The sequence below is a fragment of the Delphinus delphis genome, chromosome 14, assembly GCF_949987515.2.
Source record: "Delphinus delphis chromosome 14, mDelDel1.2, whole genome shotgun sequence".
In the NCBI taxonomy this organism is placed as follows: Eukaryota; Metazoa; Chordata; class Mammalia; order Artiodactyla; family Delphinidae; genus Delphinus; species Delphinus delphis.
In genome coordinates this window covers 22324981-22348466 of record NC_082696.1, presented here as the reverse complement: position 1 = coordinate 22348466, position 23486 = coordinate 22324981, and the positions used below count along the sequence as shown (strand labels likewise).

At 34.8% G+C, this 23486-nt stretch overlaps 1 protein-coding gene across 2 annotated transcripts in view; it reads left to right on the top strand.

Annotated features, from left to right (window-relative positions):
- The first annotated feature begins 693 nt into the window (after positions 1-693).
- VTA1 (vesicle trafficking 1) overlaps positions 694-23486 on the top strand; it is a 66632-nt gene continuing 43839 nt past the window's right edge. The window contains exons 1-4 of one of the 2 annotated variants that reach the window (XM_060029873.1): positions 694-846; positions 18996-19090; positions 21632-21759; positions 22392-22467. In XM_060029873.1, coding sequence (XP_059885856.1) covers positions 726-846; positions 18996-19090; positions 21632-21759; positions 22392-22467 — 420 coding nt within the window. In that variant the 5' untranslated portion in view covers positions 694-725. Of the gene's footprint in view, positions 847-8959; positions 8979-18995; positions 19091-21631; positions 21760-22391; positions 22468-23486 lie in introns of those variants that run through there. The other variant, XM_060029874.1, reaches the window with a different exon arrangement.

The following is a 23486-nucleotide window of genomic DNA, read 5'->3' as shown; positions in this document are numbered from 1 at the left end:
AGTAGCTGTCAAATGACTTTGCAAATCTCTCATTACTCTCCAGAAACAAACGATCTACAAATTATTCATTCACTGGTGTATATGCTCTCCAGCTCAGAACAAAAGCTCAATTTTCTTCAAGCTTAATGTGTTAGTATTTATGTTGAAAAAGTAACTGGTTATTTTATCCAATGTGCCCATACAGAAGAGTGTAATTTAAAATGGAAACACATCATCTCTCATCTTACGCAAGAATTGAATTTAAAGTTTCTAAAATTAGAAAAGCTTCTATGGACGCTATTAAATTAATCTGAGGTACTGGAAACGATAATTCCTGAAGAATGCCAAAGGCAATTCATGTCTTTACCTTTTCTCCCAATCAACAAACATTATTTTCTTTTTGTGTTTGCCTTTCTACCCATCCTTCAGCCACAAAAGGCGGGTAGAGGCTGGAAACAGAAGAGAAATAAAACAAAATCTCTTCTCTCTCCGGCCAGCGGCCAGCAGGGAGCGCTGGTGCCATAGGCTGTATCACAGCCAAGCTGCTCCACCTCCTCTGGGCTCTATAACTGCTACGAGCCAGGCGCACTGAGATTGTCCCTGCTGGGAACCCGTAGTTGCCTCGACGTTGCTGAGCAACGGGAAAATGGGCGGGATTTGCCTGCGCGTTAGTGCGCGCACCCTCCCAGACGGAAGCGGAAGTGTCGGTGGCCGGCGAGTAAGAAGGGCTTGTTCCTGGAGTGGAGATGGCGGCCCTTGCTCCGCTCCCCCAGCTGCCCCCGCTGCCTCTACAGTTTAAGAGCATACAGCATCATCTGAGGACGGCTCAGGAGCATGACAAGCGGGACCCTGTGGTGGCCTATTACTGTGAGTCTTTCCGAGTCGCCGCGGCCCTACTTACCCTCCGGGGCCCACACACCACCCCCTGGTTCTTGAGGCAGGCCCCGCTTCCCTAGCTTTAGATCTGAGCTTTGACCTCTGACCTGCCCTGGGAATCCCTTGGGGCCCCTCCCTCCTCAGGGATCTCCACCTTCTCTCCGCCCCCTTGAAGGCCCCAGAAAGGCAAAACTTCAAAAGGACCATGGTGTCTACGACCTACCCAGTCTTGTGCTTAAATATTTTTAAACAGAATACTTGGACTCATGAACTCTGGAACACACTGTTCTAAGGGTTTTTTTCTGCGTGTACACACAAGAGGCTCTTATCGCCACCAGGGAATCCTGATAATAACCTGGGTAGCTAAGTAATTGAGTTGGAGCTAAAACGAAGGTAAGTGTCCCAAAGACAGTAGTGATGTGGACAAAAGGAAGATAGACTAGTTGAAACTATAGTAATAAGTGCACGTGAATTAGGACAACATGCAAGCGCATTCAAAAATTCATAAATGGAGAGTAGCTGCTACAAAACAAGCACTTGGATTTGTCCATTCCCCCTTCTGCATTCAAACTACCCTGTCCCACCAATGAGAATTTATAGTCTTGATTTTGAATAATACCTGGGATCGAGACATTTGGTAGCAATAGTCTTGCTTTGGTTGACTGTGATGCTTATAATCTACAGGTGATGAAAAACACAGATTAAATTTGTTGACACTTTTTTCTTTGCAGTGAAGAGAGTAGATTCGGTAAACTTTATTTCATATTCCATACTCTAATGTTGTTGCAAATAAAACACGTGACTAAGCAACTATAAAGCTTCTGAAAAGGATTTTTAGCCTTGAGAAGCTCAATATAATGTGTCCTCTATTGTGGACGTTATAAGATTAGCTAAAAAATGGTCCACTGTCATCCCTGCCATACTCCAGGTAACCCCATTTTCATTTCTCAAATTGCAAGCCTCTTTCAAACCTCCACGTTCTTCACTGTCTTGGACCTTCTTCCTTTATTCTCCAATTGGCAAACTCCTTATGATTCAGGGTCTAACTCAAATGTCACCACTTCTGTGGGCAGTAAGTTGATTACTCTCAAGGCTTTACCTCAGCTTGTTCAAATCGTAGCAGCATTTTTCCATTATACTTGTTTTTGAGGTTCCTTAAGTAGGGACTATTAGTCTTTCATTCAGCTTGTATTTATTAAGATTCTACCTGTATGAGCATTACCAGGAATTGTGACTACAGTTCCTGCATTCATGGAATTTACATACTATGGGGTGGGGAGATTAAGCAATAAAATGAGTATATTATATAGAATATTAGAAGGTTACAAAGAAAAATAAAGCAGGGAAAGTATAGGGAGTACCAGGAGTAGGGTGGTAGGAAGTGAGGAAGGGATTTCATTTTTAGACTGGTCAGGGAGAGCTTCACTGGGTTCACATCTGAGCAAGACTTGAAAGGAGTGAAAGGCAGGCTTTGCATCACCGGGGAAAGAGTACTCTCCATAGAGGGGGTACACAAAAAAAGCACAAAAGTCTTGCTTGAAAGAGGATCAAGGTGACCATTGTAACTGGAGTGATAGAGCAAGGAGAAAAACGATGTGATTAAAGTCAAAGAGGTTATCTCTTATAACAATGAAATAGGAACCCTTGATTCTGTGTAAAACTAATCCCTGTTTATGGGTTCTGTATTATATACCTTTGTGACTGCCCAGAGACCCTTTATTTCCCATGTCATTATCTTCCCTCTTTTGCTGTTTCTTTCTAAACTTGCCCTAGTTTCCTTTATTTAAAAACTAAAAGGAGCTCTCACTGTGACATTCCCCTAAAGTTGCAGTCCTGTCTGCCCAGCCTCAAAGATAAGCTTGAAATAATTGTCTGTAGTTGTCTTTACATCCTTATCTAATAGAACTTTTTCAGCCCATTGTGGTCTGGTTTTCATGCCCATTATTTCACTGTAATTGCTCTCAGCAGGGTCATGAACAAACATTTTTATTGCTAAATCCAGGTGACACTTGAAAAATATTTTTGTTATGAAACATATGCATGTTAAAGAACATATATAATGTATGTAAGGAACAGTAAAATGAATGCTAATGTACTCACCATATTTGCTGCTATTAGACTTATATTTTTGCTGATCTGATGAGTGTGAAATGATGTCTCATTCGAGTGAAATTTGCAATTCACTGAGCCTTAATAAAGTTGAGCATCTTTTCATATTTTAATTAACCATTTGTGATTTCCTTTTGAAATACCTATTTATTGCTTTTGACCGTTTTTCTATTTCATTGTCTTTTCTTAATAATCTAGCTACTGATCCATTGGTATATGCGTTGTGATTGTCTTCTCCAAGTTTATAGTTTGATTTTTCACTTGATTTATGAAATCCTTTGATGTGCAAAAGTTTTTAATTTTAAAATATGGCCAATTTATTAATCTCTTCCTTATGGTTCATGTTCTGATTTTCTAGGCCTTGATTTCTTTTTGTGTACCTTATTTGGCACTTTGGCTTCCTGAGTTTGTAGGTTGGTGTCTTTCATTAAATTTAGAAAATTTTCTACTATCATCTGTTCAAGTACTGCTTCTCTGCTATCTCTATTCTCTCCTGCAGTTTTAATTAGGTATGTGTTGCATTTTTCTCCTTTAGCTTCTTTGTCTCTTAATGCTTTCATAGTTTGTATCCATTTTCTTTCTGTGCTACATTCTGTATAATTTCTTTAGGTCTGTGTTCACCTCCACATATCCTATTGTAGAACCCATCTGTTGAGTTTCTATTTCCATTTTTTATTTCTAGATGTTCTCATTTTGTTTTTAAATCAACTAGCCATTTCTGATAATCTTTTGTTAACTGTGTTTTTAAAACACTCTTCTTTAAATGCTTTAAAAAATATTTACGTTTATATTTGCTGTCTGATAATTCCTGTGCATGTTATATTTTAGGTGTGATTCTGCTGTCTAACAGAAGATGGCTCATGATGACTTTTTTCCTTGTAATTTATGCTCTAGATGTACTAAACCAGTGCTCTTCAAACTTCAGTATGCAAATAATTCTATGGGAATCATTTTCACAGTTCTCAACTTCTGTATGTTTCTTTCCTGACAAAGTTCCTTTGGTCAAGGTAGCAAAGTAGTATGCTTCTTCCTTTTTTTTAAATCATATCCTGTTCTCAGTTGCCCTTCTCCTACTTTAAAGAAGAAGGACATACTCTGATGCCTCATTAGCATTTTTATGGTGTATTGCCCTGGAGAAGAAGGTGGAAAATACTCCAGGGTGTCCAGAAGAAAGGAACAGTTCAAATAAATTACTGGTATTAGTGAAACCTCAATTAAGGTATTAGGTAGAGCTTCCTATCTTTCTCTGTCTTATTTGGAAGAACACCAGTCAGAGCAAAGAGTAAGCTTTTATTTTAAAATGCTGGGCATGAGAAAGAAAGGATGTCAAAGGAACATTCTAACATATAACTTTTTATAAGGGGAGCGGTCAGGAATGAAACTCAGAAGAAGAAGGAATTGTTCTTAGCTATTAGCAGCCATTGTTTGGTCATTTTGGATTTTATCCAGAGAAATGCAGAGGGACAGTGTGCGACCAAGATCAAGTGCAAGATGGTGTGGAGAGGGTTAGCTGTGGGAACAAGGACATGAACGTACCACAGTGGAAACGTCTCTGTATTTCAGAGTCTCTTACATTTGTATGTATATATATTAAGGGTAACATCTCATGTTCAAAATTGGCCTGTGTTGAGGTGTTCTGAAGTTTCAAAATGGTAAGAGTTTTCATTATATGACCTTACCTTTTTGTTCTCTGTTCCTTACTAAAGTGTCATTCCGGAGGTAAGAAACAAAAGGGAAATGCTGAAGTGGGGCAGTGCCTTATTTCATCCAAGTCACAAGCTCATGTAAAGGTCTGTAGGATATCAAAATTTTAGAATTAGAATTCAGAAATGAGATGGGGCTTGCGGGGACATGTTAACGTATTTATTCGAATTAGAGAAGTCATATTTTTCTGAAAAAAGTAAACCTCCAGTGGCTGATTGGTTTGGCTTTAACAGCTGGTTTTGCCATTTATGTAAAATGGTGGACATTCTCCTTAAATGAGGTAAATCTTTAGCTCTGAAGTGTTTTGTTTTTTCAGAAATACATTTAAAACAAGTGACAAAATTAAAATACTAAAAAATTTTTTTTCCTGCCAGCAGATGTTGAAATGAACAGTATTTCCATTTTCCCAATCCTGTGTCACTGTCTTAGGATAAAAAGAAGCCTTTGAAAGAAAATGATGAGTCTTTATAAGATCTTTTCTGAATACTTCACAGGAATTGAGAGAATGAATACTCTAATGATGGGGTGACAGATTCTTTTCTAGTCTTAAAACAAATTTTCAGGCAGACCTAATTAAAATGTCAGCTAAGAGAGATTATTAACAATATTATTTGATGATAAGTGATGATGTGGTTTTTAGCCTATAACCCAGAAGGAATTTAAAGAATTCAGTGATTTTGCTGTGACAGAGCTTCCATTCACATCTGCTGCTTTATATGAATGAATTTTCTCCCTTGTTAAATTCATAAAAATGAACGTAGGAATAGAACCAATACTCTACCCTGGTTCATTATGAGGATAAATCATATTAATTCATAGATAGGCAGTTTAACTCATTATTTGATGCATTTCCAAGAAAATTGTAATATTTATACTTAATGATTATTAAAATAAATAATCATGTTGTCCTGATCAATTATACATAATAATAATTGCCAAAATTCAATTCCAGAAGAAATATTTTAACACATAGTAGCTTCGCTCACAGGAAATTTTGTCAAAATTTCAATTTTTATATCCTTTCTGTTGCAGAGCAGTATGATAGGATAATCAAGTAGGACTTTTGAGCATACAAATACATTTTTTATAATAAAATTCTATAAGATAAGTAAATAGAAATACAGGTTAAAAGAAAATGCACAGTATTTCTGACTCTTAAAAAAGCTATTTGTATCTTAAAATAGATTATAATAGATATCAAATTACTATGGTATTTACAGTTGAAAGAGTGATATAATTTTTAGATGTCAATATTTGATGTAGTACAGAAATTACATTTTTTTACCTGTTTAAACTTCTGATGAAAAGTGGTAGATGTCAACTGAAAAATGTGTGAAGGGATACATTTCTATAAACTTAGAGCAAACAAAAATATTCTAAATTCCTAGAGCAACGAAGAATTTTTTGTGAGAAAAAAATTCAAGATTATTTTGCTAAAGTACTTGCTGATTTATAAAAGTTCCATATTCTCTTATTTCTGAGGCTTTATATATGTTGCTCTCTGCTTGGAATCCCCTCTGACTTCCTCTTAATCTAATTTATGCTTACGGACTCAGTACTTTTTGCAGATTGGTTTTCCTGACCTCATAGAATGGTCTAGAAATTGTTTCACATATGTCCCTCATCTTGATCACATTGTGTTATAACACTGTTATCTTTCTGTCTCCTGGATTCTCCTGGAGGACAGGGATTGATACCTTTTTTTCACCTGGCACATAATTGGCATTCATAAATATTTAATGAATGCCATTGTTCTAAATATTACGAATATTTCGTTCTTACTAGAATGTAAGCTCTGTGAGAGCAAGAAGTATGTCTTAGTTGAATCTCTTAACTCCTAATACAGTACCTAAGCCATGGTGGATAATTGTAAATTATGTAATTTACATGTAATATCTGTTGATTGAATAAATGAACTATACGGTAATTCTTAGTTTTTTCATATGCTCTTACTACAGTAAGGAAACGTAATGAAAAGAATTTCAAAACACAGTATTTTATGACTTGTGGGTATTAGATTAAGTCATAGATATGTCATAGGATGTGCCCATTGTGCCTCCTCCTTTCCAGTATTTTGTGATTTCCAAAAATGATTTCTATCTGGCCTTAATGGGAATTAAACATTTCTAAATTGTTTGATCTTTTATTTTTAAGTCAGGAATGAGTGTTGAAACACCATAGATCAAATTATTTTTTGACTAATATGCTTAGTGTTTACTTCTCTGAACCTTTTAATGTAGTAACTAATAACAAATTATTAAATTTACTCATATTTGGAACATCTCCTCATTCCTGGAAAGAATCCTATTAGATTTTTTTTCATTAAACTTTTTATTTTGAGATAATTGTAGATCCACATACAGTTGTGAGAAATAATACAGAAGATCCTGTGTGCCTTTTACCCATTGTGCCCCAATGGTAATATCTTGCAAAATTATAGTACAGTATCACAACCAGAATATTGACATTGACACAACCCACTAATCTGATTCAGACTTCCGTAGTTTTCCACGTATTCATTTACGTGTGCGTGTGTTTTTAGTTCTAAATAGTTTTGTCAGGTGTAGGTTCATGTATCCATCACCGTAGTGAAGATAGAGAGCAGTTTCCTAAGAAGAATCCTTCATGTTACCCTGTTACAGCCAGAACTTTATGTTTTGGGGGGAAGTTATTTTTTATATTTGTCAATTTACATTTTAAAAAATTAGACTTGAGCTAATGTTGATGTATTAAAGTTTTCTAGAATATCTTTCATATCTGTCAGATTTTCAAATTTATTAGTTAAAAATTACAAATTTAACCTTCCCATCCTTTCCTCATACCTGTCACAATCAGCCAGTCATCAAACATTTAAAATTTTACTTATCTCCTTAGTTTCTCTGATATCATCCCCTCACCTTACATCTAAGCTATTGACATAGCTTCCTACCTTCTACTTCAAGCAGGTAATCCCTGTTGCTACTAAAAAGTTCTGCTTTAAATGCTTAGGGGAAAAAATGCAGAATAAAAGAATGATAAAGTTAACTAAACATTTAGGAATTGTATGTGACACAAACAGTACAATTAATTTATAAAAACATTGCATTAGGAAAAAATATTTCCAATAGATGAGAGACAAAGATGAGAGATCCAAGATCCAATAGATGAGAGCCAATATCCCTGATATATGAAACACTCATATAAATCCATTTAAAAAAAAAACAAAACTAAGATCCCCATAGATAAATGGACAAAGAATATGTATGTACTACTAAAGGAGAGAATACTAGTTATTAACATTCAGGTAAGTTAAAATGGCATACCTTTTTTGGACTATAAAGTTATCACTCAGTGCAAATGAGTATATGGTAAAATTTTCATTGATGTGGCTGTGTGAGTTGATTCATAGTTTTAGAAAGCATTTTGTCAGAGTGTATGGAATTGTAAAACTATCTGATGTTCAGTAATTCCAGTTTTGAAAAGCTTGTGCTTAGGAAATAATCACTAATATATTAAGAACTTTATGCAGAATTCTCTGAATGATTATTTATACATTTGTGGCAAGCTCAAAACAACCTAAATATATATCATTGTGGAAATGGTTAAGTAAGTTATGGTATATCCATTAGATAGAAAGTGATGTAATCATTTAAAAATTAGAAAGCATCTTTTGAAACATGGGAGAAAATTGATATAAAAATACAGGATATAAAATTATATATATACTACGATTTGAACTTTCTTATATGTACATACATACATACACTTGGAGAAGAAATTGTGGCTTTTAGGTTTATATATGGTTTTCTTTTGATTGTCTTTTTTTTAATGTTTTCTATTCTGTAAGTGGGCATGTCCCATAAATACTAAAAAACAAAAGCTTTATTGAAAGCAAAAATTTTTGTAAAGGTACTTGTGGTAGCTCCATCTGACTATCAGAAAAAATATAAGTGCCTTTAGGAACCACTTATGATTTGAACATGGCATCATCTTTTGTAGTTTTAATCAAACTGAATTTCATTCCGTTTCTAGAACCTTACTGGCTTTCTGTTGTCTCCAAGCTTTCCAACATTGTTCTCTCTCCCTTGGTACCTCTTCCCTTCCCTGCCATCCCCGCTTCATTTTTATCCTTTGGATACTAGCTTGAATGTCACTTTTTCTGGGAGACCTTCTCTTAAACTCCCTAGTTTTAAGGTGCATCATCTCTGTGTCCTCATTATGCCTTGTATGGCTTTACCTAATTGCTTTTCATTTGCCTATTTTGTCTTCTAGGTGGTAAACTTAAGAAGACTGCACGCTGCTGGGAGCTCTTTATTCATTTACTGTACCAGGTAGTGCTAGGTCACTAGACATATTTACACAATAAAGAATAGGTGCTCCAAAAATGTTAAATTGATCTGAATTTTAAGGCAGCTATAGTCCCTACAGGGAATTATGGCCTTATAGCTGTCACTGAATAAAGAGGCCAGATAACTAACATTTATGTAGCTCTTGGCATTAATAACAATACTTTTCTTCAGAGCATCGGATTTGAACCTTATAGTTATCCTGGTCCTTTTATTAGTAAGTGATGGAGCCAGGACCTGAATGACAGATTCTAGATGAGAAATGGTTATATGTAAAATTGTTGATAGTAGGTAGTAATTAGAATACCACTTACAGAGTGAAGGTAAAGGGACTAGTTAAATTGGTGAAAAAGAAAGGGGGAGCCAATGCAGTAATCTGGAAGATTCCTAATAAGTGGAAGGTAGAAATGGAGGACAGGCTTGATGTTATTAACATATCTCTGAGCTCTGTTATGTCTCTTTTTTTTTTTCCTCAATGAAGCCAGAAAATACTTGAGTCTCTACTAAACATGGGCACCATATGATAACTATTTTGATTCTGTGAAGTTTGGTGTTGTGGATAAAGCTAAAAGTAGAAAGATTCCTTCCTTTTAAATTTGCTTAAGTAACTAAATACATAAAGTTTCAAGTTTATTCTTTTAAAGTTTCCTCTAGGGGGTGATATTGTACAGTTAATAGACATTCAGTAAAAGTGTACAAGTGTTCTTTCAGAGTCATGTTTATATGATCATAGGAAAATTAAATGTAGTTTTCAGGAAGTTGTAAATACAAATGGTATATTTCATATACAAGATGTTATAAGATGCACAAGTGTAAATTTTTACTTTAGTTTAAAGACCGAAAAATATTGGATTTTTTGCTTCATGGTGGATATTAGGATTAATAATCAGTTGCCTGTTATTTTTTTGTTGTTACACAGAAATCGGATTTTTTTAATGACAGATAAGCTTAACTAAGCCAGTGAAGATAAGCAGTGGCTTTTTTTTCTTTTTGCTGATTTCTGAATCTGTAACAATTAATTTGAGCCCATAGTCCTCTTACCTAAGTACTTATCATTTTTTATTATAAGCTGACTCGGGATACTTTACTTTAGCAATGACAGGTTAATAAATACGCACAGAAAGTTGGACTACTGGCTTATCCATTAGTACTCCATTCTTTTTGTTTTTGCAAACATATATGCAGACATTTTATATCGTAAAATAGTCATTTTAATAATTACTCCTTTTTTTTTTTTTTTTTTTTTTTTTTTTGTGGTACGCCTGTCACTGTTGTGGCCTCTCCTGTTGCGGAGCACAGGCTCCGGATGCGCAGGCTCAGCAGCCATGGCTCACGGGCCCAGCCGCTCCGCGGCATGTGGGATCTTCCCGGACTGGGGCACGAACCCGTGTCCCCTGCATCGGCAAGTGGACTCTCAACCACTGCGCCACCAGGGAAGCCCAATAATTACTCCTTTTTTGAGTAAAGTAAATCAGTTTGGTTTTAGACTCTTTCAACCTGTTTCTAAGGTTGAGGGGACAGGATCAGTGTGGTCAAGTAACTTGTCCTTATCTGTCATTGTCTTATGTTTGGCACCCATGCAAGTTTAAATCATCTTTGATAAGATTCTTTTTTTTTTAATGACAATTATGATTGTTCAAAGTGAAAGCTTACATCCTCTTGAGCAGCACAGGTTTCAGTGCTTGATAAATTCTCACTTTCATTCAATTCATCATGTATTTTTCTGTGGCTTGTCCAGGTTTTTTGGTTTTTAGGTGTTTTTTAATCCCAGTTGTTTCTCTTTGGAAACACTTTGGAGTCCATTGTACCTCCACTGTGGGCTTATTAGATATTCCTCTTTGTTTTAGTATTTTTAATGGTTGCTCTAGCATTTACAGTAACTTACCACAGTCTACTATCATATAACACCTCACATATAAGTTAAGAACTTCACTTTCTTTTCTCCTGTCCTTTGCCTGTAGTTGTTATGTGTTTTATTTATACATATACCATAAACCCTAGAATATATTTTTTAACCATCCTTTTTAAAAAGATTCATAAAATGAGGAAATATAATTTTTAATATATTCCCACATAATTACCATTTTTAGCACTCTTCATTCCTTTGTGTAGATTGTTTTAAATCTGGTATCATTTTCTTTCCTGTTGAAAAGTTTATCATTTCTTTTGTAGGATTGCCACCAATTCTTTCAGCTTCTCTTTTGTGAAACAAGCTTTTATTTCATTCTCATTTTTGAAAGATATTTTTGCTGGTTAAAAATTTTAATTTGTCAATTGTATTTGCCACACCTCCCCACCTTTGGAGGGGAGGATTCCAATTACATGTATGTTAGAGCACTTGGTGTTTTCCCACACCTCACTGAAACTCCGGTTTTGTGTTTGTTTTTGTTTCTCTTTTCAATCCTTTTTCTCCCTGCTTTAAGTAGTTCCTATTGCTATGTTCTGAATTTCACTAATTTTTTCTTTTATGGTGTCTAAACTACTGTTAATCCTGTCCAGTAAATTTTTTATTTCAGATAGTGTATTTTTCATCTCTGGATGGTCCATTTGTGTTCCTTTGTGTATGTTCTGTTTCTCTCTGCATTTTATTCATGGTTTCCATTAAATATACTTTATAATAGTTCCCCAGTATTTTAATGTCATCGTCTGCTATTTCCATTATTTTGTCATTGTTTTATTTTATCTTATTGTTTTATCTTATGTTCACATTCTTCTGCTATTGCCATCATTAGTCATTCTTGATTGGTTGCAGGGCAGAGTGAATTTTAAGTTCTTGAATGTCTGTTCTTGAAGGGATTTAATGTGACCAACAGTTAAGTTAATTGCTGTTCAGTTAGATTCTTTTGTGCTTTATTTTGTTTGTTTTTAGCTTTGGGGAGCAGGTCTAAAGTAGCCTTTGCTTTAGGGACAGGTTAACCCTATCACTAAAGCATATCCCTTTGGGGGTCTCTACTGAATATCCTGGGTAAGCATCTGGGGCTCTCCACTCCTTCTGGTTGGAACTTGAATACATCCCAGCCCTGTGTGTGCTCTGGGGACAGTCCAGCTCACAGTTTCTGCTCATTCTTTGGCCGTGTGGAGTTTTCTCCTTCACATGCACTATGGTAGGGTTCTCCTGAGCCTCAAGTTTACCCCTATACAGATTTCTGGATTTCTTTTCTTCATAGCTTCATCCTCTTCAGAACTCTGCCCCTCAACTTACAGCTGCCTCAGTCTCCGTGAACTCCAGTCTGTTTTCTCAACTCAGCTAGAGGACTGTGCTCTGCTTTGGACTCCCCTCCTACTCCTTAGACTGGGATGTACCTCCAGGCAGAATGTTAGGCTGATATTGGTGTCACCTCATATGTTTCCTTTCTTCAGATGTCTTGGTCTTACCATGTTTCCATTGTCTGAAAACTTGTTTTGTATATTTTGTCTAGTTTTTTTGTTGTTTACAGTGGGATAGCAAATCTCACTACTCCATGTGGTCAGAATTAGAATCTGTGTTCTCATTTTAGTAATCAAATCATCACTTAGTGTTCGCTAAGTACCAGCATGGTGTTTTAGTAGGAATTCAGAAATAGCTAACTTTTTCTTAAAGCTACTGTATTATGACAGAAGCTCTAAAAAATTTGTTTAAGAAGGAATGAGTGAAGTAAATACCCTTTATTAATATATATTCATTCATACTTTGTTTTTATTCCTTGATTTGGAAGTCCATTCACAAAAGATAATAAAATCCCTGCTTTCACAAAAGCAGGGATTTATAATATACTTATGAGTAGAGTAATATATTTAGTTCTATTTATTGGAATAAAATTTGCTTTGATACATCAGTGTATAGCATAATGATTCCTATTTGAGTGCTACATTAATTTAACCTATTAACTCATAACTCTTCACAATTGCTTTTATATACCTTTTGTGTGCTTATATCATGCATTTCATATTTTTAGATTTCTCATGTATAAGCAAGGGTGTGTTAGAATGTTAATGTTTAGATTTAATGTTCATACCTTCAGGATTAGTAAATGTTTGTCTCCTAAATGTTTCACATTAAAGTTAGGTTGGAAAGTATTTAATCCTTTTGCAAATATGTCTCATTACTCATCTTCAAATAATATTTATTCATAAAAATAAACATTTCCTTGATGAAATAAATCAAATATATTTTCTTATACATGATTCTAGCTACATATTTATTCTGTTTCAGTCGGCAACTTTCCATGTTAGACATTAATTTTTTGTCGTACTGCTGCTGCTACAATGAATTACTTGTCCTGAACAGAGTTCTGTGTGAAAGTGATGCTTTTTTCCATCCATTATGAAAAAGATCTTTTGGTGTATTTATTAATTTTCATAAGTAGGTTTAATGTCTTTTCACTTTTATTAATATTAGAAAGTGTATCTTGTGATACAACTTAAGAATTGTAAACCATGTAAGATATTCAAAAATGTAAGAGGCCAACTTTTATCCTAAATCTTTCCGGGTCTGAGATGATTCTTTCCAGTCCTTCATTTAAAGGTGTTGCTTTATAATAATGTCCTATAATTGCGAAAACTGAATATGCATGTAAGCCAAGAAAAAAATGCATGTAAGTGAAACCATTAAACTATATTGTCATTAAACTATATTTTGAGTACTAGCCATTTGTATTAAGGTTAACTTTTAAAGAACAAGAAGCTGACATTTGTTTATGTTTGTGTTGTGAGGGAGATTGATGATGGTTGTGGTGATAGTGAATTGGGAATAATTTAATTTTTGTTTCAAAGGAGATACAGATAATCTTCATTGCTTGGTAGCAAGAAAGTGCTGATTAATTTTATGCATGTTTGCTTAATGGGCTCTTACCTATGCTGGATAGCCATTTATGCCCATAGTTGGTCCACTAGGTAGCTAACTACACTCCATAGATGGTAGGATTCATATATTGTTCACTACTTTGATAAAGTAAGGAGAAAGACCTCCTAGGGGAATGAAACTGTCAGTACTGTATTTCCTCACATTATTGTGTTATTGTGTTGACTAATAGTATATATAGATAGCGAGTAATTAATTAATGTCTACTGAATTTTCTGTGTGTGTGTTTGGGTGAGGTTTTGTTTGAAAGATGTTTGAAAAAGTCATTTGAGAGGTTGGGAAGATAAGGAAATCCGTCTTACACAATTAATATAAAATGTCTTCAGAGAATGGAGAAAACAGGAGAGAAGATGGTAAACAAATTAGAGAACTTTAATATTTTCAAACCAACTGTTTCACATTGGATGCAAAATGTTGGCACATCATAAAAATATGGATGTTTAAACAACTGTAGCTTGTGCTCAGTTTATAGTGATAGAAAGTGTATTTTACTTTGGTCGAATAAATAATACTGAAATATTCAATTATAAAAAAAGGTATTAAGCTCATTTGAGGTTGATAATTATGGTATTTATAGTGATGCTGATCTGCCAGTGGTCTCTGTTGCTAGTATGTAGGCATAGGAAGAGAGGATAGTTGGGCTTATATATGAGTGTGCTTTTGCCAGAGGAATGTAATAAAAAGATTCAGGGATAGGAGATAGGACAATAAAGTTCAAGAAAAATCTGTCATAAAATCAAAGCTGGTTGCAGAGGGAAGTTAAAGGAGAAAAGACTGGTTGTAATGAAGAAGTAGGGCAACACCAGTGAACTGGAAGCCTGTTGTAACAAGCAGAGTTTAAAATTGGAAGAAAAGGAGTTATGCTTAGAGTGAGTGATTGATATACTGATATTGACAGTACAGCACTTTGAGATGGTAATTTAGTTATGGGGTGACTGGCATGTAAAGGAGAGGATGTACAGTTATTGGAGATCATTGTTGATAAGAATTGAGAACACAGCACTCACTGTATGCATAAGAAATAGATTTGCTTTTTCATCACAGAAAATTCAAAATTACAATTGCTAAGTAAAATAAGGATTTATTCCCTCATTTAAAGGAAAGTCTGATGTTGGCAGTACCCAGCGCTAGTGTGCCAATTCCATGAAGTCATCAGGGACTCAAGCTCTTTCTAATTTCAAGTCTACAAACTAGCACGATTACCAAGGTTGCCTTGTGGTCCAAGATATCTGCTAGAGTTTCAGTCATCCCATTTCTATTCTTGGCAGCAGGGAAGAGAAAGGGGAAGGAGTTAGTAAGGTCCTTTCCTGCTGTCATTCCCCCTTTTAAGGTCCAGAAGTCTCTCCCAACAATTTCTGGTTATATGATATTTGTCTTCGGTAATAACATGGCCGTATTTTACTTTGAGGAATACTGGGAAATATACTATTTTGGCTAGTTACATTACAGCTCCCTAATAATGTGTAGGGATCTAGTTTGTAAAGAACACGGGGAGAAAGGATGCAGGTAGACAGCTAGCAGTCTTTGCCAGAAGTATTGATTATCCATGTGAACAGCGAAAGTTTGAAGATGGTGGAAAGACAAGGAGAGACCCTGAGGTCCATGGGCAATTACAAGCATAACAATCCAATGGAAGAGAGTGGATGAGCCCTAGACCAGCGTATTTAGAAAACATTGAGAGAATACTGTAATAGTGGGATGCAAAGAGAAAACCAATCATACCTGCCAATTCTCTTTTTCAATTCTTTTACACACTAGAAGGAATGTAAGAGAATTAAAACTCATTACTTGAGAGGACTGCAAATAAAATTATTTCTTCAAGTGACATTCAGGTTTTAATTAAGACAAAGAGGAAGAAGGAATCTGAGGAGAGGTAAGGGGAGTTTGCTGATTCTGAAACAGTAGTTCCAGGGAATATGGTAGAAGGAACAGGGCTGTGTGGAGAAAATACAGTTTACAGTTGAGAAGAGTAAGGATGCAGTGAGCAGTGATTCTTAACCTTTTGCCCATCTACCCACGAGTTAAAAATAATTAAACACAAATCTCCAATAATATGTAATTATTTATAAATAACATTTCTGTATTGATGTACTAATACTATATATGTATTAGAAAAATACTATATGTGTTATAAAAGATATGTAAAAATAGGAACTTATAAAGAATGAGATACATGTATTAATAGAAATGCTGATATCTTCTTCCCCACACTCCTGCCAATCCCTGGGATCTTATAGGTCTCAAAGGCTGCAGCCTCAGTATAGCTTAGGATGGGGACTATTAGGGGAAATAGGAGCAACCTAACACAGAATTGATCCCTACTCTCAACTAAAAGCCTTCCCCTTAAAAATAAGAGCAAGAACACTTAAAATTCTTCAGAAAAAAATTTGTAGCACCATAAGACATAGTAAGATTAAATTTGGAGGAAGAAAAAGCATATTATCAGTTATAGGTATTATCATGTGAGATGACATTTAATCTGTGATCTCAGTGAAATCAAATAGCCAAGACATATAAAAAGCAAAAACATATTAAGGAACCACAAATCATTAGAGAAAGAAAGGATTATTTCTTGAGTGTATTTGAGACAGATGCCAGTAACTGAGGTGGATGCATGTTATTAAAAGTTAAATTCAAAAAGGAATTTAACTGGAAAAATCATAACTGAATATCCAGTTTCTTAGAGATAAAAGAGCTTTCCAAGCTTAGAATTGATCGGGGGAAAAAATCGCTTTGGGTACATAAATATTTTAAGCTTCTGTGTTTTAAAACAATATTCAAAAATTGGAAGATGGCACAATATTTTCAGCCAATATTTATTTTCCAAAGAGCTCATGTGATGCACTTTTAATAATAAAAAAAAAATGCAACAAAAATGCTGGAAGACCAGAACAATTCACAGAGAGGAGGTGTTGGGGAGTTCAGTCACAATTATAACAACAAAAACTGACTAAAACAGGTAGAGAGCTTGAACAACTCAAGAGATATGACTGGTTTGAAGAGGGGAGGGGGTTCAACCATGCTTTAAAAGGCGTGGAGTGGGGAGAGGTGATTAGAACCTGGTACTCAAATGGGTAAACGACCTGGACATGTTGTTAAATATGACTGGTTAAAAGAAAGAGGAAAAGGCAAAATTTAGTCACACTTGTGATTAAAGCAATGGATAATAAGGGCTTTTTTTGCTTCTCAGATTTTTTTTTTGTCAGAGTGATATCCAGTGCTGGTTACTGTGCAGTGAAAATGAAAGCATCATGCTTTTTACACTGTAAGTCAGTGTAAATCTCTACAGTACTTTTAGAACTCCATTTTTTTCCTCTCATTAATACCTAGATGGATCAAACCCTTAAATTTGATATAGAAATAAATGTGTTAATTAATTAAGCTTAAAGCTCTATAACATGAGATAGCTGTAAAAGCCTAAGCCTTCAAAAGTAGTTCCCTCAGGTACAGCTATTGAAATTAAAAATACATGCAGAATACATAACTGTATTATTTGTATATTAATACATCTTTAAAGAAGATATGATTGGGTTGACATAATTGAATTGGAAATCCTGAGAGTAGCTAACATACCAAGCCATGTTCTAAAGCTGCAGTAAATAAAGCAATGATAGACCAGTAGACTAACAAATAACAAAGCAAGATAGACAATATAAAGAATTAGGCCCTTTTATCCCATGAAAACTTAATGTATGCTAATGAATGATAAAAGTGGCATTTAAATCAGTGGGGCAGAATGCGCTATTCTTTCATTCATGTATTTATCTATTCAGAAAATGTTTATCGAAGGCCAGGCACTATCCCAGATGCCAGGGATACATCAAACCAAGTAGACTACAATCGCCATTTTTATGGAGCTTAAGTTGGAGTTGTAGTAGAATCAGAGGATAAAAAAATTGAAGATGATTACCTGCTGAGGAGAAAATAAAGCAGGGAAGGGGGATAGTGTTCACAAGATTCCATTTGGTGGGGAAACATGATCTCCCTCCTTTCTACTGTACAAAGAACTGCCACACGGCAATTTGTTAAAAAGGAAACAACCCAACAGAAAATTTGGCAGATTTTTTCCTTTTATTTTGATAGCTATTCCTAATTCATAAAGGAGGATATAGAGCTATCCAGTAAATCTCTAATACCTTTGAACAGTGAAAATGCAAAATCAGACAGTGAGGTAACACAGTTCTGAGATTGATAAGTTTAATATCAATTTTTAATTTAATATCAATTTTTTGTGAGTTTAGGAGAAATGGGTGCTTGCATGTGTTATAGATATAACTGCATAGTGGTAATTCGTTTTGGAAGACAGTTTTAAGAGTAGCCCTTAAAGTGAGAAAGGTACTACATATACTATGAGCCAGCAATTCTCATTCTTGGTATCTCCGTCAGGGAACTCTTGAATGTGTGCTCAAGAAGGTCTGGTAGCGCAACATGGTTTGTAACGATGAAAATCTGAGAACTACCCAAATGTGCTTTAGTTTGTTGTGGCCATAGTGTGGAGCACTGTAGTGCTACGCAGATCTCCTGAGCATATTGTTGAATGTAAGAGGTAAATTATAGGCAGTATATGTACATACCAGTGGTAACAACAATTACCACCAAACTTTACAGCTCTTATCACTGGGAAAGCTATTTAGGATTGTGGTAGCAGAGAGGTTTTTAGCTTCAGCCTTATCTCTAATATTTCTATTTTTTTTAAAGAGATGGTATACTTATTTTTATTTGTATATATAAAAATGACCAAAAAAATTCTCCCTGTTAGCCTCAGCTTGAGTGGCATTTCCCCTTGTCCCAGCCCATATTGTGTATTTTATCAGTATTACTTATCTCGCCCTTGGCAAGTGCTCTTGTACACGTGGTTGTTTTTCTGAATGCCCTCACTTACCTATTAAATTGCAGGTCCCTTTGACAGCTTAGGACCTAGTCCTTTTATTTTTTAAACATAATGCCAAAAGAGAAGGCCTTACTTCATAGAAACTTATCATCATTCATCTTGCATTCTTTGGATAATATTTTTGTGTTCTTTATATTTGTGAATAAGAGCCATAGTAAATCAAAGTTTTATTTTATTTCTCAATTCACTTAAAACTTGAATTATTAATTAGACAAAACATATTTTAAACATTCAGTCCTGGAAATTGTTCAAATCGTATTTTTCTTTGTAGGTCGTTTGTATGCGATGCAAACGGGAATGAAGATTGACAGTAAAACTCCTGAATGTCGTAAATTTTTATCAAAGCTAATGGATCAGTTAGAAGCTGTAAGTTGAACACTGAAAATTTATTTTCTGCTTAATGTTTAAAATGCCATTTTATTTCATTTGTGTGTGTGTTGTCATTTTAGTTCTTCCTGTTGGCAGCAATCAGCAATGTCATAGCTGAGGAAAAATGAGACACATTTTTTTTTCATTTACATCATACTGCTTAGGGAGTTGTAAGTAGGTATACGTCGGTTTCAGTATCTTTACATATACATTATATTTTGTTCCAGGTTATTGTAGATGACCTTTGAGTCATTCTTTTGTAAGTGACAAACCCTTTCTAACCTTCCTTCATGCAGTCACACCGATGATTGATTTGGGAATTCTTAAATGGCTCTTGTAATAATGAAATCGGGGACTTCCTTGGTGGTCCAGTGGTTAAGACTTCGCATTTCCACTGCAGGGGGTGCATGTTCGATCCCTGGTTGGGGAACTGCAATCCCACATGCTGTGAGGCACGGGCAAAAAAAAGAAAGAAACGGGCTATTTATTTAGTGAAAAGGACCATGAAGGAAGTTGCCTATTGTTTCTTCCTCCTACTCTTGGTCCCATAACAAGATACTCTTATGGTCTAGGCATTTTCCTCTGCTAGCAGAAATGTGGGAGGTGACCAATAAGTCATCTTGAACTGTGATAGAACTTCACAGGTTATGTAGAAGCACGAATCCAGGGAAAATTGAAGGATTTGATTGGGTGTCAGTGCATCAGGAAGGCATTATTAAACCATAGTAACCTTACTTAGTAAGCAGGGCTCCACCCTGTGCCTCCCATGCCCAGCCATCCCAGTTTCTTTTTTAACAATGTCAAGGTGTACTTCTCATTAATGCATCTCCTCCAAGGCAGTTATAGTCATAGCTGTGGCTTACTTTTTATTTGCTTAGTTATGTGACCTGCTCAAGAGAATTAGAAACCTAAATATTTATTTGATCAGTTGCATTATTTTGTTTAGAGAAACAAAATTCAGACATATTAAAAATCAATGCACTTATACCAGTCGGCCCAGAACTTTTTTTAAAAGTTGAAAGTTATTCAGATCAAAGCCTACTTGTATTAAGCAGCCATGGGCAATAGTGTTCTCTCTAACTTTGTATGGGTGCCTGGCCTTCTGACCCAGAATCCTGTCATCTGCTACTATTAACCATCCAAGGTAGCCTGGTGGCATCACTGATGACAACTCAGCTGCCCTTGGAGCCTGTCTGGCCTTCTACTTCTAATACTGCTTCTGTGGATGCAGGAAGAATTTGAGTACTCTTCTTTTGGAGGGTGGGGTTAGGAGGTGGGAGGAAGAATGTGTCTGACACGTAGCAATACATTTGTACAATACAGTCTCTTACAGACATTTTATATAGAATATATCTCTTTATTAATTTTACAGCTTAACAATAATAGCTAAAATAACAATAGCTTATGGATAAGACAAAACTCAAACTGTCTTTATAATATGCAAAATGTAAAATCACATTTATAAAGAGACTTACCAGGAATTTATTATTATCTACATTAAATAACAAGTTCATTCCATGGTGAGAACATATCTGCTTGTGCTATAATGTTTATATTTATAGTTGGAACACTTCAAGTATATTATGTTTTTGCTGCCAGTTTTTTATGCTGAAGGTGAGATGAAATGACATGCTCCCACTAAATTTTTCTAGAAATAAATTGCCTCTACAATTAAAGCATTTCGCAGTGTGGATACAGTAAACCAGTGTTATATGTGGGGCTTTTTTTCTGTTTTTGTTCAGGATGAGCATGCTCAGATGTCCTTAAATTCCAGTATTCAAACTCTTCTGGGCCTTAATTATGAGAATATGTACTTTGCTGATTTTATGAAAAATCCTCTCGCTTTTTCTAAATTTAATTTGTTACTTTATAATGTTCTTTGAAAAAAGCAATTTTTAAACAGTAGTGTGGTGCTCAGATCTAATATTCCAGAAGGTCATTTTACTCCAATATGACAGTCTGAGTAAAATGTAGGAATTTAGTTTGTTGTTTTTAAAACACTTTAAATTATTGTATGTGTAGGAAAGGGATGTACTGACTGGAAATTTACATGGTTGTAAATTGTGTTGATTTGAGGTATATATTTGTCTAAATTTTTAAAACTTCCGTAATCCTATTCTAAGTTTGTTTTCTTATACGTTACTTAGAATTAGATCTCTCATGCAGTGTGCTCTGAGAGATACTTTTTTAGGATATAATGATCCTTCTCATTGTATTTTTCTGTATTTGATAGAAGAAATTGAAATAGGAATAAATTAAAGATTTAAATTATGTATGGTTAGGAAAGAATTTCTTAATCCCATTTTTAGGATCTTGTTAGTACATTTGAAATATTTGTCTGATGCTTTACATAGATAGTTGGATGGTTTTTTTTCTTGATTATTTTGATATTTAGAGCTAAATTAAACGTTCACGTTATCATAAGTGTCTTTCTTCAAAATTTTGTGAACGTTGGATTTGATTATTGGGAATTTTTATACTTAAGTATACACTTCTGTGAGCCCAGAATCATAAGTTCTGTATCTCATTTTATTTTAGCTTAAGAAACAGTTGGGCGATAATGAAGCTGTTACTCAAGAAATAGTTGGTTGTGCCCATTTGGAGAATTATGCTTTGAAAATGTTTTTGTATGCAGATAATGAAGATCGTGCTGGGCGATTTCACAAGTAAGTAAAGATAGATAAAATTAAATTTAGTTACTGTATAACCAGAATTTATCCAGTTTTCTCTTGATTACTCTCAGACTTCCTGATTAACGATTTAGATTTTTTTTTTTTGAATCTCAGAATGAGTTTGGGTTACAAGAGTGATCCTGGCTTTTTAGAGAAAATGGCTAAACGAAGAATACCCAGGGCAGATTCATTTTCTTCATAAATATACCCTAACTAGCCATTTAGTAAGATCTGTGTTGATTTTAGCCAAAAACAGCCTGGTCCAATGATACTGATTTTAAAAATTCCCACCCCTACCGATTCAAATGATTTGTCATTATTATAATAAGACTTAAATACAAAGAAATACACATGGCTTGATATGGATTCAGATAGTACTGTCATTACATTTTCTAAAATCAGACGCATACTATGAAACCTTGTTGTAGCATATTCACCTGTTATATGTGTTGTAACTTCCTCCTAATAACAGATTACAGGAGCTCCATTGTGTTCTTGAAATCTGATTTTATTTAAAACAATTTCAGAGTGCTTTTATAAACATTGGAAGCTTTTGTCTTGTAGCTACAAGACTAATTCTTACATTTTTTCATTTGAATTAGATGAACTTTTCTTTTCTCTTCCAGAAACATGATCAAGTCCTTCTATACTGCAAGTCTTTTAATAGATGTCATAACAGTGTTTGGAGAACTCACTGATGAAGTGAGTGTACATTCTTTATTGTCTTATTAGCTGGAGATCAGTATTGTTGCTTTTTATTAGTTTTATTATTGCATTGTTTAGTTAGAGCAGCATGTCCATCAGAAATGTAGTATAAGCAAAATGTGTAATTTTAAATTGTCTACTAGCCACATTTTAAAAAGTGAAAACAAAAGATGGAATTATTTTTAATGATAAATGTTATTTTTTGTAGTAAGTTCTTTAAATCCAGCATGTATTTTATACTTTAGTGAGTACATAGCTACTGTATTGGTCTCTGAACCCCAGGTTCAGAGTTTGATTTTATTAAGTGTTTAAATATTACTGATCCTGGATGCTGTTAAATTTCTGTACTGTTATTTGGTAAACATTACTGGAGGCAGAGACTTTTTAGTACTGCTTTTTTCCTATTTTGTTTCTAGCCAGAAATATTATTGTTAAAGATTTGTCTCTATTGTAAAATACATATAGAACTTGATATTTTACAAGATACTTCCTATCCATTTTATCAGTTTGTTTCTCATAACCATTCTAAGATAAGTAGAGCACATATTCATTTTATATATGAGCAAACTGAGGCTAAGTGACAAACTTGTTGCCGTGAGTTCAGTGTTGTTTTCACTGTAGCAGGCTTTACCATTGACCTGGAAGGAGAGATGTTAATCTAGAAAGAACAAAAGAGAGAGAGAGAGAGGAAGGAAGGGAGGGAGGGAAGGAGGGAAGGAGGAAGGGAGGAGAAAAGAGAGTTACAAATGAGACTGATAGAGGCATGTCATATTAGTGATTTGAGATCTATGAAGAACATTGCTTTCTATGAAATGATTTTTTCAAAATGGTGAGCAGCTCAGTGTATCATTCCAAACAAAACAAAGTACAATCTATCTATGCGATATTTTACATGTTCGTAAAACTACATCAAAACTGTGCAATAAATGCTTTGTTTATATGTAAAATGTAGTTAAGCTCGAGGCCTGACGATCATAAGCTGAGTTTTTGAGTTGGCAGAGATGTGCAGGACATTT